The sequence below is a fragment of the Onychostoma macrolepis genome, chromosome 10 (assembly GCF_012432095.1).
Source record: "Onychostoma macrolepis isolate SWU-2019 chromosome 10, ASM1243209v1, whole genome shotgun sequence".
Lineage (NCBI taxonomy): Eukaryota > Metazoa > Chordata > Actinopteri > Cypriniformes > Cyprinidae > Onychostoma > Onychostoma macrolepis.
The window spans coordinates 2,439,780-2,454,929 of record NC_081164.1 but is presented as its reverse complement, the minus strand read 5'-3'; the positions used below and the strand labels follow the sequence as shown (position 1 = coordinate 2,454,929).

Genomic DNA, 15,150 nt, shown 5'->3' with positions numbered 1-15,150 from the left:
GGTCGTTAATTCTTATGGGTACAGCACAGATTTTACAGGTAATAACAGGATTAAAAAGTCATGGCAACAAATTATTTTTTATAGTCAGTTTAATAAGTTGAAACGATTTTCAGTCAATTTGATTCAACTCAACTTATGTCATTGTAGGCTTAGGCTACTTTTTCAATGAATTTTAATGAATATACGAATTAATAAAATGGATTTGATTTATTTTTTGTTGCAAAACTTTCATTTATTTATTTTCAACACCGCACCCCCAACCCCCATTTTTCCCATTCACTCCGAGAGCGTTTGCAGGGCTCAAACAAACTAGGTGTGAAAAAACCCTGAAATACTTATGGAAACAGCTGCTTAATATAACCATTCTATTATAACGGTATGCAGACCTGTGACCGCTCATTTCGTTTCAAATCTACTGTGGTATAAATAACATTTTCTACTGGATGACACGTCGCTGCTGCACAATCATTGTGTCATCACAACCAGGCCTGCCTACACTTTAGTGAACACAGATTTTTATATAAAACTGTTATGCTACTGCTTTTACTAGGCAGAATTTAAAATATAAAATCTTGCACTACTGGAAAAAAAATAAAAGGATACAGTTTACTGATATTTTAACACCACGACTGGACCTATACCAATGTCACCATTTTTGAAGTACCCCTAGCCACACATTAATATGCCACAATTAAATAAAAATTGTAAAATTTAGTGAAATACTAACAAGTTTGTGATGAATAGTTCTATTAAGTAGCAACTAGTTGGTGGTCACTTTATAAAGAAATGATATGCACCTGCATTCCTATAGCCTGAACACGCAAGGTCACCTTTTCCACAAATTATTTTTAAGTTTTGAAAACTTGAGGCCAATTGTCAAGAGCTTGCTTTCATGGCCCCCAAAAAGCCATCGTCATGGAAATCTTGGGTGTCTACCCCACCCCAAAATAGGGGTCATGTTAACACAACCGTAGTCACATTAAAGAGCAAGTTCCACTGTTTAAACTCTTTGACATTAAACTAAAGGTTCATAGGGGAGCACTTTAAACTGTACATGGCTCCCTTAACAGTTACAGTAACTAAACCAGCAAGTATTCCACCATCCTGTAGTGGTATTTGGGGGGCAAAAGAGACCAAGAAACCTGCTTTGCTTAAAACATTTATTGGGGTTTCAATTCTGGATGACATTCGCATCAGTTTACCAGAGTCTTTTAGCCCTTGACCGAGTAGAAGCGGCTTGAGGAAGATGGTTGAGCAGGAGCATTCTGGTTGTTCATTGAACTGTAGCTACTCAAGACCTCAGAAGCACTGGATGTACCTTGACCAGCAACACTTGTTTCATAGGGCAAGTGCTGGAACCCAGGGGTATACTTGCTAGAAAGACTTTGAGATTGGAAAGAGCCACCGTAACTGGTGCTACCACCATGTGCAGAAACAAACTGACCAGAAACTCTCGATGAGCCTCCTGCAGAGGACAGGGAAGAGAACTGCATTGGAGAGCTACCCTGTGATGCAGTAGCATCGGAGGTCCGAATAACTGGTGTCAAATGAGTGGCTGAAGGCTGCCATTTTTGAGACTCCCGGCTTTGGGACGCAGAAGCGCCTTGATATGATTGGCTGGACTGACTAGCAGCACCTTGGGGTGAGGACAATGACACACTTGCATATGGGTAAGACCCATGGACAAGCTGACTAGCAGCACCTTGGGGTGAGGACAATGACACACTTGCATATGGGTAAGACCCATGGACAAGCTGACTAGCAGCACCTTGGGGTGAGGACAATGACACACTTGCATATGGGTAAGACCCATGGACAAGCTGACTAGCAGCACCTTGGGGTGAGGACAATGACACACTTGCATATGGGTAAGACCCATGGACAAGCTGACTAGCAGCACCTTGGGGTGAGGACAATGACACACTTGCATATGGGTAAGACCCATGGACAAGCTGACTAGCAGCACCTTGGGGTGAGGACAATGACACACTTGCATATGGGTAAGACCCATGGACAAGCTGACTAGCAGCATCTTGAGGCTGAGATGATCCACCATAAGCAGTGCTTCCTGCAGGGTGAAGGGAGGAGAGGACCCAGCCTGGGTGCCAGAGCCCCTGTGAAGGTAGATGTAAACTGCTTCCGTGAACCCTGAACAGTAGTAGATGGACCAGCTTGGGGTGAGGACAGTGACACTCTTCCATAAGAGGATTCATACCCAGGGGCAAATGGACTTGCGGCATCTTGAGGTGATCCACCATAAGCAGTGCTTCCCTGCAGGGTGAAGGGAGTAGAGGATCCTGCCTGGGTGCCAGAGCCCCTGTGAAGGTAGATGTAAACGGCTTCTGTGAATCCTGAACGGTACCATGACCAGCAACAGCTTGGGGTGAGGACAGTGACACTCTTCCATAAGAGGATTCATACCCAGGGGCAAATGGACTTGCGGCATCTTGAGGTGATCCACCATAAGCAGTGCTTCCCTGCAGGGTGAAGGGAGGAGGACCCAGCCTGGGTGCCAGAGCCCCTGTGAAGGTAGATGTAAACTGCTTCCGTGAACCCTGAACAGTAGTAGATGGACCAGCTTGGGGTGAGGACAATGACACACTTGCATATGGGTAAGACCCATGGACAAGCTGACTAGCAGCACCTTGGGGTGAGGACAGTGACACTCTTCCATAAGAGGATTCATACCCAGGGGCAAATGGACTTGCGGCATCTTGAGGTGATCCACCATAAGCAGTGCTTCCTGCAGGGTGAAGGGAGTAGAGGATCCTGCCTGGGTGCCAGAGCCCCTGTGAAGGTAGATGTAAACGGCTTCTGTGAATCCTGAACGGTACCATGACCAGCAACAGCTTGGGGTGAGGACAATGACACACTTGCATATGGGTAAGACCCATGGACAAGCTGACTAGCAGCACCTTGGGGTGAGGACAATGACACACTTGCATATGGGTAAGACCCATGGACAAGCTGACTAGCAGCACCTTGGGGTGAGGACAATGACACACTTGCATATGGGTAAGACCCATGGACAAGCTGACTAGCAGCATCTTGAGGCTGAGATGATCCACCATAAGCAGTGCTTCCTGCAGGGTGAAGGGAGGAGGACCCAGCCTGGGTGCCAGAGCCCCTGTGAAGGTAGATGTAAACTGCTTCCGTGAACCCTGAACAGTAGTAGATGGACCAGCTTGGGGTGAGGACAGTGACACTCTTCCATAAGAGGATTCATACCCAGGGGCAAATGGACTTGCGGCATCTTGAGGTGATCCACCATAAGCAGTGCTTCCTGCAGGGTGAAGGGAGTAGAGGATCCTGCCTGGGTGCCAGAGCCCCTGTGAAGGTAGATGTAAACTGCTTCCGTGAACCCTGAACAGTAGTAGATGGACCAGCTTGGGGTGAGGACAATGACACACTTGCATATGGGTAAGACCCATGGACAAGCTGACTAGCAGCACCTTGGGGTGAGGACAATGACACACTTGCATATGGGTAAGACCCATGGACAAGCTGACTAGCAGCATCTTGAGGCTGAGATGATCCACCATAAGCAGTGCTTCCTGCAGGGTGAAGGGAGGAGAGGACCCAGCCTGGGTGCCAGAGCCCCTGTGAAGGTAGATGTAAACTGCTTCCGTGAACCCTGAACAGTAGTAGATGGACCAGCTTGGGGTGAGGACAATGACACACTTGCATATGGGTAAGACCCATGGACAAGCTGACTAGCAGCACCTTGGGGTGAGGACAGTGACACTCTTCCATAAGAGGATTCATACCCAGGGGCAAATGGACTTGCGGCATCTTGAGGTGATCCACCATAAGCAGTGCTTCCCTGCAGGGTGAAGGGAGGAGGACCCAGCCTGGGTGCCAGAGCCCCTGTGAAGGTAGATGTAAACTGCTTCCGTGAACCCTGAACAGTAGTAGATGGACCAGCTTGGGGTGAGGACAGTGACACTCTTCCATAAGAGGATTCATACCCAGGGGCAAATGGACTTGCGGCATCTTGAGGTGATCCACCATAAGCAGTGCTTCCCTGCAGGGTGAAGGGAGGAGGACCCAGCCTGGGTGCCAGAGCCCCCTGTGAAGGTAGATGTAAACTGCTTCCGTGAACCCTGAACAGTAGTAGATGGACCAGCTTGGGGTGAGGACAGTGACACTCTTCCATAAGAGGATTCATACCCAGGGGCAAATGGACTTGCGGCATCTTGAGGTGATCCACCATAAGCAGTGCTTCCTGCAGGGTGAAGGGAGGAGAGGACCCAGCCTGGGTGCCAGAGCCCCCTGTGAAGGTAGATGTAAACTGCTTCCGTGAACCCTGAACAGTAGTAGATGGACCAGCTTGGGGTGAGGACAGTGACACTCTTCCATAAGAGGATTCATACCCAGGGGCAAATGGACTTGCGGCATCTTGAGGTGATCCACCATAAGCAGTGCTTCCCTGCAGGGTGAAGGGAGGAGAGGACCCAGCCTGGGTGCCAGAGCTGCCTGTGTAAGTAGAGGCAAGCTGCTTCCTAGAAAACTGAACAGTTGTAGACTGACTGGCAACACCTTGGGATGAGGATGATACACTTGGATAGGAGTGAGACACAGGGCCAAGTTGACTTGCAGTACCTTGAGGCCGTGGCGATCGATCATAAGCAATACTTCCTTGCAGGGTGAATGGAGTAGAAGACCCTGACTCGGTGCCATATCTAGAGGTAAACTGCTTATGTGAACTCTGAACAGTAGTAGACTCACGGTCTACACCTTGGGGTGACAGTGCACACTTGCAATATAAACTATCATATGGAGATGGAGAGCCAGGGGCAAACTGACTTGTGGTACCTTGAGATGGGACAGAACCACTCATTCCCTGCGAGGTAAAACCAGTAGAGGCCCCAAACTGAGCTCTAGAGCTGCCCTGGGAGGCAGAGGCATATTGCTTACGGGGACTCCAGACACCGGCAGACTGACTGGAAGTGCTTTGGGGTGAGGAAACGGGCTTGGAGTAGTCAATATGCCCTTGGCTAGAGGTAGCTTGAGACGGTGGAAGCAATCCACTGTAATGGTTGCCTCTCCGAGATGCAAACTGATCAGAAGCGCCCACTTGAGGCAGAGAACCAACCTGTGAAACAGCTCTATAGGAAGACCCGCTACTTGTGGCCTGGCTATAGATATCTTGGGGCGATGACATGGGAGCGCTTACATATTTGGTAGGGGACAAGGGAGCATACTGACCCAGAGTGCCCTGAGGCTTGTGAGAAAAACTAGTAGAGCTACTACCTCCCTGTACTGAGACATAACGACTAGAAGTTGCTAACTGAGTGCCAGACCTGCTCTGGGTGCTTGGAGAACCACTAGGTGAACTTTGAGCACTTGTGGACTGGCTAGAAACCCCTAGGGGTAAAGCATCAAGCTTGTTAGACATCAGGGATCCTGGAGTATATGGACTAGAGGCACCTTGAGACAAAGCACTGTAGCTACCTTCCCCCTGAGAAAATACACGTTGACCCGAACTTTCTGATAGTATAGGGCTACTTTGAGAAGTGGAAGTGGCACCTGGAGCAGATGAACTGCTGTAAGAGATACTCTCCTGAGAGAACACAGGCAAAGAGGCTTCTGCTGATTTATGAACAGAGGTTTCCTGGGAGGTTGACAAATGCAAACCATCACTGGTGGACTGGTCAGAAAAGCCAAGCTTGGCAGGGTAGCTACTACTCCCTCCCTGGGTAGAAACGAGGTGTCCAGAACCACTTGCAGCATACAGAGTCTGCAAACTCAATCCACTAGCAGCACCTGAAATACTTGATCCAGCAGATGTCAAGCTGCTTAAAGGCTGTTCATCTAGGGGCAGAGGCAAGAAAGCAGAGACAGAGCTGCCTGGAGCAGTTTGGGCATGGGACGTTGACTGAGAGCTGCTGGAACCACCTTTGACAAACTGGAGTAGATTAAACTTTGACCTGCTCTTCAGGGGTTTGTTAGAGAACAAACTGGAGCCCACTTCTTCAACAGGCAAAGTCCCAGTCACACGGGCCTCTGGCATAGAAGACTGGACAGCATGAGGTGAGAAAGTGTCAGAAGGCTGACCCCACTGTTGATGGGCATTGGAATAAGCGCCACCTATAGAATTAAACAAAACAGAACACATTTGTACACAAGTCCCACTAAACAAGCATCTTTGAAAGATAAAGGAAAAAGAAAACACTGCACCTTTAAATCCATCAGTATTCTTCCAAAATAGCAGGAAAACTACTAGCAAGGGTAACCTACAAATTTGAAGAAAAATAAACATTAATAAATGTTTGCAGAGTCATTCAGAAGCACAGATTGAATTAATAAACTGACCTTTTCCACCCTTGACCCATGACAAAAATCCACAAATGCTCCCAAACTCTAATGTTTTCACGGTCTCAAACCCCTACACATAACCTACAAATCCAGACGGTGGTACGTGTATTTTGTAGGCCTTCACCAGTCCAATTAGAGCAATTGACTAATTACATGAAATATTGTTCACCTGGGAAACGATGATTGATGATTGTTTTGTGAAGGCTCTGACACCCTCTGCAGTTTAAACATTTTAAAGCAGCTGATTAATCCCAGAACATTACTTTCACTTATACAAATTTTTATTTATTGGATTATGTGCTAATTATATTACTTTAATCAAAATTTGGGGGCGGGTGGTCCCCTTTGTTTGTTTTTTTCCTTTTTGCTCAGTATTTTCTTTTGCAAATATGTGGCATGGATTTGAAAGAGTTATACTAAATTAGGTGGAAATTAAAACAATCCTGGACCTTTTCTTATAGTCTGAGTTAGCAAGCTACTGTACACAAACAAGGCTTAGACAAACTACAAAAAAAATTCATTTACATCACATCAAGTTTTATTTCATGAAGCAAGTGTTCACATACATATTTTAGGACAACAATCACTTGATATTACACATTTTACCACAGTATATTCATGGCACCAAAATAAATGATAACAAACATATTGCTTACACAAACATATATCAAACATTTTATACAAAATGTAAAATAACTAACAGTACATGACAAAAGACAAATCTATTGCTCAGCGTTTGGTTTTCCTACTTTGATTTGATAGGGCCACTATGCTTTTCAATTCCTTTGTGATGCATTCTATGAACATATGGCTTCTTTTCACACTTCATGATAAATATGTATTTATACATATTTTATATATAGTGTATTCATTATAACGATGAAAAATTCGTAGAATACATTAAGCCATTATTCATTCACTTCTGAAATACAGATACAGACTGCTTTGTGATGTTCTAAAATCTTAGAACAAAGAGAAAAATTGGCCTTTTCCACACTGTATATCGCTTGTTTAGAACACAGTCTGACACACTGTGCTACACACAAAAAACTTTCACACTGCAGAGTTGCAACAATATTCATACAATATATGCTTTACTATTCAGCAACAATCTCAGTTTGTGTCCACAGTAGAAAGAAACTCATACTTGTAACCACATGAGGGTGAGTGAATGAATGAATGAAGCATTTATATAGCGCTTTTATTGTGTATTGCTATACACCCAAAGCGCTTTACAATCATGTGGGGTGTCTCTCCTCAACCACCACCGGTGTGCAGCACCCACTTGGATGATGCGACGGCAGCCAAAGGACAACGGCGCCAGTGCGCTCACCACACACCAGCTACAGGTGGAGAGGAGATAGAGTCATAGAGCCAATCAAGTGGATGGGGATTATTAGGAGGCCATAATTGACAATGGCCAGAGCAGGGAATTCGGTTACACCCCTACTCTTTACGATGAGTGTCATGGGATTTTTAATGACCACAGAGAGTCAGGACCTCGGTTTAACGTCTCATCCGAAAGACGGTGCTCTTTTGACAGTATAGTGTCCCTGTCACTATACTGGGGCATTAGGACCCACACAGACCACAGGGTGAGCACCCCCTGCTGGTCTCACTAACACCTCTACCAACAGCTACCTAGTTTTCCCAGGAGGTCTCCCATCCAGGTACTGACCAGGCTCAGCCCTGCTTAGCTTCCATGGGCAACCGGTCTTGGGCTGCAGGGTGATATGGCTGTGGCATTCATTCATTCATGAGGGTGAAAGAATTTTTAGTTTTGGATGGACTTTCATTGCAAGGTCAAGGTCATGGTCATTTTATTTATATAGCACCTTAACACAAACATAAATGCTGACCAAGGTGCCTCACCAATAAAAAGATGACAGTCATACAAAAATACAAAGTTTAAAATATTAAATCAACAACTTAAACCAATTAACCGAATAAAAATCAAGACTAAGAATTTAACTCACTAAGACTAACATATACTGAACAAAATCATAAACGCAACACTTTTGTTTTTGCCCCATTTTCATGAGCTGAACTCAAAGATCTAAGACATTTTCTATGTCTTGATTGTGTTTTGATTGTGGCCTGTGGAATGTTGGTCCACCTCTTCAATGGCTGTGCGAAGTTGCTGGATATTGGCAGGAACTGGAACACGCTGTCATATACGCCGATCCAGAGCATCCCAAACATGCTCAATGGGTGACATGTCCGGTGAGTATGCTGGCCATGCAAGAACTGGGATGTTTTCAGCTTCCAGGAATTGTGTACAGATCCTCGTAACATGGGGCCGTGCATTATCATGCAGCAACATGAGGTGATGGTCGTGACGAATGGCACAACAATGGGCCTCAGGATCTCGCCACGGTATTTCTGTGCATTCAAAATGCCATCTATAAAATGCACCTGTGTTCGTTGTCCATAACATACACCTGCCCATACCATAACCCCACCGCCACCATGGGCCACTCGATCCACAACATTGACATCAGCAAACCGCTCACCCACACGACGCCATACACGCTGTCTGCCATCTGCCCTGTACAGTGAAAACCGGGATTCATCCGTGAAGAGAACACCTCTCCAAAGTGCCAGACGCCATCGAATGTGAGCATTTGCCCACTCAAGTCGGTTACGACGACGAACTGCAGTCAGGTCGAGACCCCGATGAGGATGACGAGCATGCAGATGAGCTTCCCTGAAACGGTTTCTGACAGTTTGTGCAGAAATTCTTTGGTTATGCAAACCGATTGTTGCAGCAGCTGTCCGGGTGGCTGGTCTCAGACGATCTTGGAGGTGAAGACGCTGGATGTGGAGGTCCTGGGCTGGTGTGGTTACACGTGGTCTGCGGTTGTGAGGCCGGTTGGATGTACTGCCAAATTCTCTGAAACGCCTTTGGAGACGGCTTATGGTAGAGAAATGAAACATTCAATTCACAGGCAACAGCTCTGGTGGACATTCCTGCAGTCAGCATGTCAATTGCACGCTCCTCAAAACTTGCGACATCTGTGGCATTGTGCTGTGTGATAAAACTGCACATTTTAGAGTGGCCTTTTATTGTGGCCAGCCTAAGGCACACCTGTGCAATAATCATGCTGTCTAATCAGCATCTTGATATGCCACACCTGTGAGGTGGATGGATTATCTCGGCAAAGGAGAAGTGCTCACTAACACAGATTTAGACAGATTTGTGAACAATATTTGAGAGAAATAGGCCTTTTGTGTACATAGAAAAAGTCTTCGATCTTTGAGTTCAGCTCATGAAAAATGGGGGCAAAAACAAAAGTGTTGCGTTTATAATTTTGTTCAGTGTATAGAAAATTATGAATAGGCCTGAGAAAAGAGACACAATTTCAAAGATGATTTTAATGCAGATGAAGAGGAGGATAACCCAACAGATTAAGGTAGCGAATTCCACAGCTTAGGGGCTAATACAGAAAAGGCTCTGTCACCTTTAGATTTCAAGCAGGACTATGGGACGGTTAATGATGTTGAGTGTGGGATTTGTTTTCATTAAGAATAATCAATCAACCATAAGCATTAATATTGTTCCAAGAATAGGAAAGATCTAGCATTAAACACCAAAATAAGCGCTACAGATCTGAGAATGCGAGATTGCTTGCTGCTGAAGACGCTGTCGCTCTTTGTCTCTTTTCAATGGTTGTAGAAATGGTCGTTAATTCTTATGGGTACAGCACAGATTTTACAGGTAATAACAGGATTAAAAAGTCATGGCAACAAATTATTTTTTATAGTCAGTTTAATAAGTTGAAACGATTTTCAGTCAATTTGATTCAACTCAACTTATGTCATTGTAGGCTTAGGCTACTTTTTCAATGAATTTTAATGAATATACGAATTAATAAAATGGATTTGATTTATTTTTTGTTGCAAAACTTTCATTTATTTATTTTCAACACCGCACCCCCAACCCCCATTTTTCCCATTCACTCCGAGAGCGTTTGCAGGGCTCAAACAAACTAGGTGTGAAAAAACCCTGAAATACTTATGGAAACAGCTGCTTAATATAACCATTCTATTATAACGGTATGCAGACCTGTGACCGCTCATTTCGTTTCAAATCTACTGTGGTATAAATAACATTTTCTACTGGATGACACGTCGCTGCTGCACAATCATTGTGTCATCACAACCAGGCCTGCCTACACTTTAGTGAACACAGATTTTTATATAAAACTGTTATGCTACTGCTTTTACTAGGCAGAATTTAAAATATAAAATCTTGCACTACTGGAAAAAAAATAAAAGGATACAGTTTACTGATATTTTAACACCACGACTGGACCTATACCAATGTCACCATTTTTGAAGTACCCCTAGCCACACATTAATATGCCACAATTAAATAAAAATTGTAAAATTTAGTGAAATACTAACAAGTTTGTGATGAATAGTTCTATTAAGTAGCAACTAGTTGGTGGTCACTTTATAAAGAAATGATATGCACCTGCATTCCTATAGCCTGAACACGCAAGGTCACCTTTTCCACAAATTATTTTTAAGTTTTGAAAACTTGAGGCCAATTGTCAAGAGCTTGCTTTCATGGCCCCCAAAAAGCCATCGTCATGGAAATCTTGGGTGTCTACCCCCACCCCAAAATAGGGGTCATGTTAACACAACCGTAGTCACATTAAAGAGCAAGTTCCACTGTTTAAACTCTTTGACATTAAACTAAAGGTTCATAGGGGAGCACTTTAAACTGTACATGGCTCCCCTTAACAGTTACAGTAACTAAACCAGCAAGTATTCCACCATCCTGTAGTGGTATTTGGGGGGCAAAAGAGACCAAGAAACCTGCTTTGCTTAAAACATTTATTGGGGTTTCAATTCTGGATGACATTCGCATCAGTTTACCAGAGTCTTTTAGCCCTTGACCGAGTAGAAGCGGCTTGAGGAAGATGGTTGAGCAGGAGCATTCTGGTTGTTCATTGAACTGTAGCTACTCAAGACCTCAGAAGCACTGGATGTACCTTGACCAGCAACACTTGTTTCATAGGGCAAGTGCTGGAACCCAGGGGTATACTTGCTAGAAAGACTTTGAGATTGGAAAGAGCCACCGTAACTGGTGCTACCACCATGTGCAGAAACAAACTGACCAGAAACTCTCGATGAGCCTCCTGCAGAGGACAGGGAAGAGAACTGCATTGGAGAGCTACCCTGTGATGCAGTAGCATCGGAGGTCCGAATAACTGGTGTCAAATGAGTGGCTGAAGGCTGCCATTTTTGAGACTCCCGGCTTTGGGACGCAGAAGCGCCTTGATATGATTGGCTGGACTGACTAGCAGCACCTTGGGGTGAGGACAATGACACACTTGCATATGGGTAAGACCCATGGACAAGCTGACTAGCAGCATCTTGAGGCTGAGATGATCCACCATAAGCAGTGCTTCCCTGCAGGGTGAAGGGAGTAGAGGATCCTGCCTGGGTGCCAGAGCCCCCTGTGAAGGTAGATGTAAACTGCTTCCGTGAACCCTGAACAGTAGTAGATGGACCAGCTTGGGGTGAGGACAATGACACACTTGCATATGGGTAAGACCCATGGACAAGCTGACTAGCAGCACCTTGGGGTGAGGACAGTGACACTCTTCCATAAGAGGATTCATACCCAGGGGCAAATGGACTTGCGGCATCTTGAGGTGATCCACCATAAGCAGTGCTTCCTGCAGGGTGAAGGGAGGAGAGGACCCAGCCTGGGTGCCAGAGCCCCTGTGAAGGTAGATGTAAACGGCTTCTGTGAATCCTGAACGGTACCATGACCAGCAACAGCTTGGGGTGAGGACAATGACACACTTGCATATGGGTAAGACCCATGGACAAGCTGACTAGCAGCACCTTGGGGTGAGGACAGTGACACTCTTCCATAAGAGGATTCATACCCAGGGGCAAATGGACTTGCGGCATCTTGAGGTGATCCACCATAAGCAGTGCTTCCCTGCAGGGTGAAGGGAGGAGAGGACCCAGCCTGGGTGCCAGAGCCCCCTGTGAAGGTAGATGTAAACTGCTTCCGTGAACCCTGAACAGTAGTAGATGGACCAGCTTGGGGTGAGGACAGTGACACTCTTCCATAAGAGGATTCATACCCAGGGGCAAATGGACTTGCGGCATCTTGAGGTGATCCACCATAAGCAGTGCTTCCCTGCAGGGTGAAGGGAGGAGAGGACCCAGCCTGGGTGCCAGAGCCCCCTGTGAAGGTAGATGTAAACTGCTTCCGTGAACCCTGAACAGTAGTAGATGGACCAGCTTGGGGTGAGGACAGTGACACTCTTCCATAAGAGGATTCATACCCAGGGGCAAATGGACTTGCGGCATCTTGAGGTGATCCACCATAAGCAGTGCTTCCCTGCAGGGTGAAGGGAGGAGAGGACCCAGCCTGGGTGCCAGAGCTGCCTGTGTAAGTAGAGGCAAGCTGCTTCCTAGAAAACTGAACAGTTGTAGACTGACTGGCAACACCTTGGGATGAGGATGATACACTTGGATAGGAGTGAGACACAGGGCCAAGTTGACTTGCAGTACCTTGAGGCCGTGGCGATCGATCATAAGCAATACTTCCTTGCAGGGTGAATGGAGTAGAAGACCCTGACTCGGTGCCATATCTAGAGGTAAACTGCTTATGTGAACTCTGAACAGTAGTAGACTCACGGTCTACACCTTGGGGTGACAGTGCACACTTGCAATATAAACTATCATATGGAGATGGAGAGCCAGGGGCAAACTGACTTGTGGTACCTTGAGATGGGACAGAACCACTCATTCCCTGCGAGGTAAAACCAGTAGAGGCCCCAAACTGAGCTCTAGAGCTGCCCTGGGAGGCAGAGGCATATTGCTTACGGGGACTCCAGACACCGCAGACTGACTGGAAGTGCTTTGGGGTGAGGAAACGGGCTTGAGTAGTCAATATGCCCTTGGCTAGAGGTAGCTTGAGACGGTGGAAGCAATCCACTGTAATGGTTGCCTCTCCGAGATGCAAACTGATCAGAAGCGCCCACTTGAGGCAGAGAACCAACCTGTGAAACAGCTCTATAGGAAGACCCGCTACTTGTGGCCTGGCTATAGATATCTTGGGGCGATGACATGGGAGCGCTTACATATTTGGTAGGGGACAAGGGAGCATACTGACCCAGAGTGCCCTGAGGCTTGTGAGAAAAACTAGTAGAGCTACTACCTCCCTGTACTGAGACATAACGACTAGAAGTTGCTAACTGAGTGCCAGACCTGCTCTGGGTGCTTGGAGAACCACTAGGTGAACTTTGAGCACTTGTGGACTGGCTAGAAACCCCTAGGGGTAAAGCATCAAGCTTGTTAGACATCAGGGATCCTGGAGTATATGGACTAGAGGCACCTTGAGACAAAGCACTGTAGCTACCTTCCCCCTGAGAAAATACACGTTGACCCGAACTTTCTGATAGTATAGGGCTACTTTGAGAAGTGGAAGTGGCACCTGGAGCAGATGAACTGCTGTAAGAGATACTCTCCTGAGAGAACACAGGCAAAGAGGCTTCTGCTGATTTATGAACAGAGGTTTCCTGGGAGGTTGACAAATGCAAACCATCACTGGTGGACTGGTCAGAAAAGCCAAGCTTGGCAGGGTAGCTACTACTCCCTCCCTGGGTAGAAACGAGGTGTCCAGAACCACTTGCAGCATACAGAGTCTGCAAACTCAATCCACTAGCAGCACCTGAAATACTTGATCCAGCAGATGTCAAGCTGCTTAAAGGCTGTTCATCTAGGGGCAGAGGCAAGAAAGCAGAGACAGAGCTGCCTGGAGCAGTTTGGGCATGGGACGTTGACTGAGAGCTGCTGGAACCACCTTTGACAAACTGGAGTAGATTAAACTTTGACCTGCTCTTCAGGGGTTTGTTAGAGAACAAACTGGAGCCCACTTCTTCAACAGGCAAAGTCCCAGTCACACGGGCCTCTGGCATAGAAGACTGGACAGCATGAGGTGAGAAAGTGTCAGAAGGCTGACCCCACTGTTGATGGGCATTGGAATAAGCGCCACCTATAGAATTAAACAAAACAGAACACATTTGTACACAAGTCCCACTAAACAAGCATCTTTGAAAGATAAAGGAAAAAGAAAACACTGCACCTTTAAATCCATCAGTATTCTTCCAAAATAGCAGGAAAACTACTAGCAAGGGTAACCTACAAATTTGAAGAAAAATAAACATTAATAAATGTTTGCAGAGTCATTCAGAAGCACAGATTGAATTAATAAACTGACCTTTTCCACCCTTGACCCATGACAAAAATCCACAAATGCTCCCAAACTCTAATGTTTTCACGGTCTCAAACCCCTACACATAACCTACAAATCCAGACGGTGGTACGTGTATTTTGTAGGCCTTCACCAGTCCAATTAGAGCAATTGACTAATTACATGAAATATTGTTCACCTGGGAAACGATGATTGATGATTGTTTTGTGAAGGCTCTGACACCCTCTGCAGTTTAAACATTTTAAAGCAGCTGATTAATCCCAGAACATTACTTTCACTTATACAAATTTTTATTTATTGGATTATGTGCTAATTATATTACTTTAATCAAAATTTGGGGGCGGGTGGTCCCCTTTGTTTGTTTTTTTCCTTTTTGCTCAGTATTTTCTTTTGCAAATATGTGGCATGGATTTGAAAGAGTTATACTAAATTAGGTGGAAATTAAAACAATCCTGGACCTTTTCTTATAGTCTGAGTTAGCAAGCTACTGTACACAAACAAGGCTTAGACAAACTACAAAAAAAATTCATTTACATCACATCAAGTTTTATTTCATGAAGCAAGTGTTCACATACATATTTTAG

General features: G+C 45.6%; 2 protein-coding genes and 1 long non-coding RNA gene across 3 annotated transcripts; all 3 read right to left on the bottom strand.

Annotated features, from left to right (window-relative positions):
• Positions 1–3,619: 3,619 nt before the first annotated feature.
• Positions 3,620–3,845, bottom strand: LOC131548490 (uncharacterized). The gene is made up of 2 exons (XR_009273163.1): positions 3,724–3,845; positions 3,620–3,657 (listed from the first exon to the last, which is right to left on the bottom strand). It is a non-coding gene; the product is annotated as an uncharacterized LOC131548490 (long non-coding RNA).
• Positions 3,846–3,853: 8 nt separating this feature from the next.
• Positions 3,854–6,417, bottom strand: LOC131548711 (uncharacterized; the record flags this gene model as incomplete). Its single annotated transcript, XM_058790205.1, has 3 exons — positions 6,316–6,417; positions 6,181–6,236; positions 3,854–6,090 (listed from the first exon to the last, which is right to left on the bottom strand). Coding segments are annotated over exons 1-3 (2,313 nt in total), but the record flags the coding sequence as incomplete, so codon positions are not given.
• A 4,729-nt stretch (positions 6,418–11,146) lies between these two features.
• LOC131548710 (uncharacterized) lies at positions 11,147–14,674 on the bottom strand. The gene is made up of 5 exons (XM_058790204.1): positions 14,573–14,674; positions 14,438–14,493; positions 13,203–14,347; positions 12,181–13,171; positions 11,147–11,843 (listed from the first exon to the last, which is right to left on the bottom strand). The coding sequence occupies exons 1-5, from the start codon at positions 14,590–14,592 to the stop codon at positions 11,212–11,214; spliced, it is 2,844 nt and encodes a 947-aa protein (XP_058646187.1). The 5' UTR covers positions 14,593–14,674; the 3' UTR covers positions 11,147–11,211.
• Between the last annotated feature and the right edge of the window lie 476 nt (positions 14,675–15,150).

Bases quoted from the DNA above. Each gene is read 5' to 3' on its own strand.
- LOC131548710 (XM_058790204.1), bottom strand. From the start codon at position 14,592: ATGGGTCAAGGGTGGAAAAG. The intron at 14,348-14,437 runs GTGCAGTGTTTT...TTAATTCTATAG, and splicing joins GAATACTGATGGATTTAAAG to GTGGCGCTTATTCCAATGCC. The intron at 11,844-12,180 runs GTGCTGCTAGTC...CCTCACCCCAAG, and splicing joins GTCACTGTCCTCACCCCAAG to CTGGTCCATCTACTACTGTT.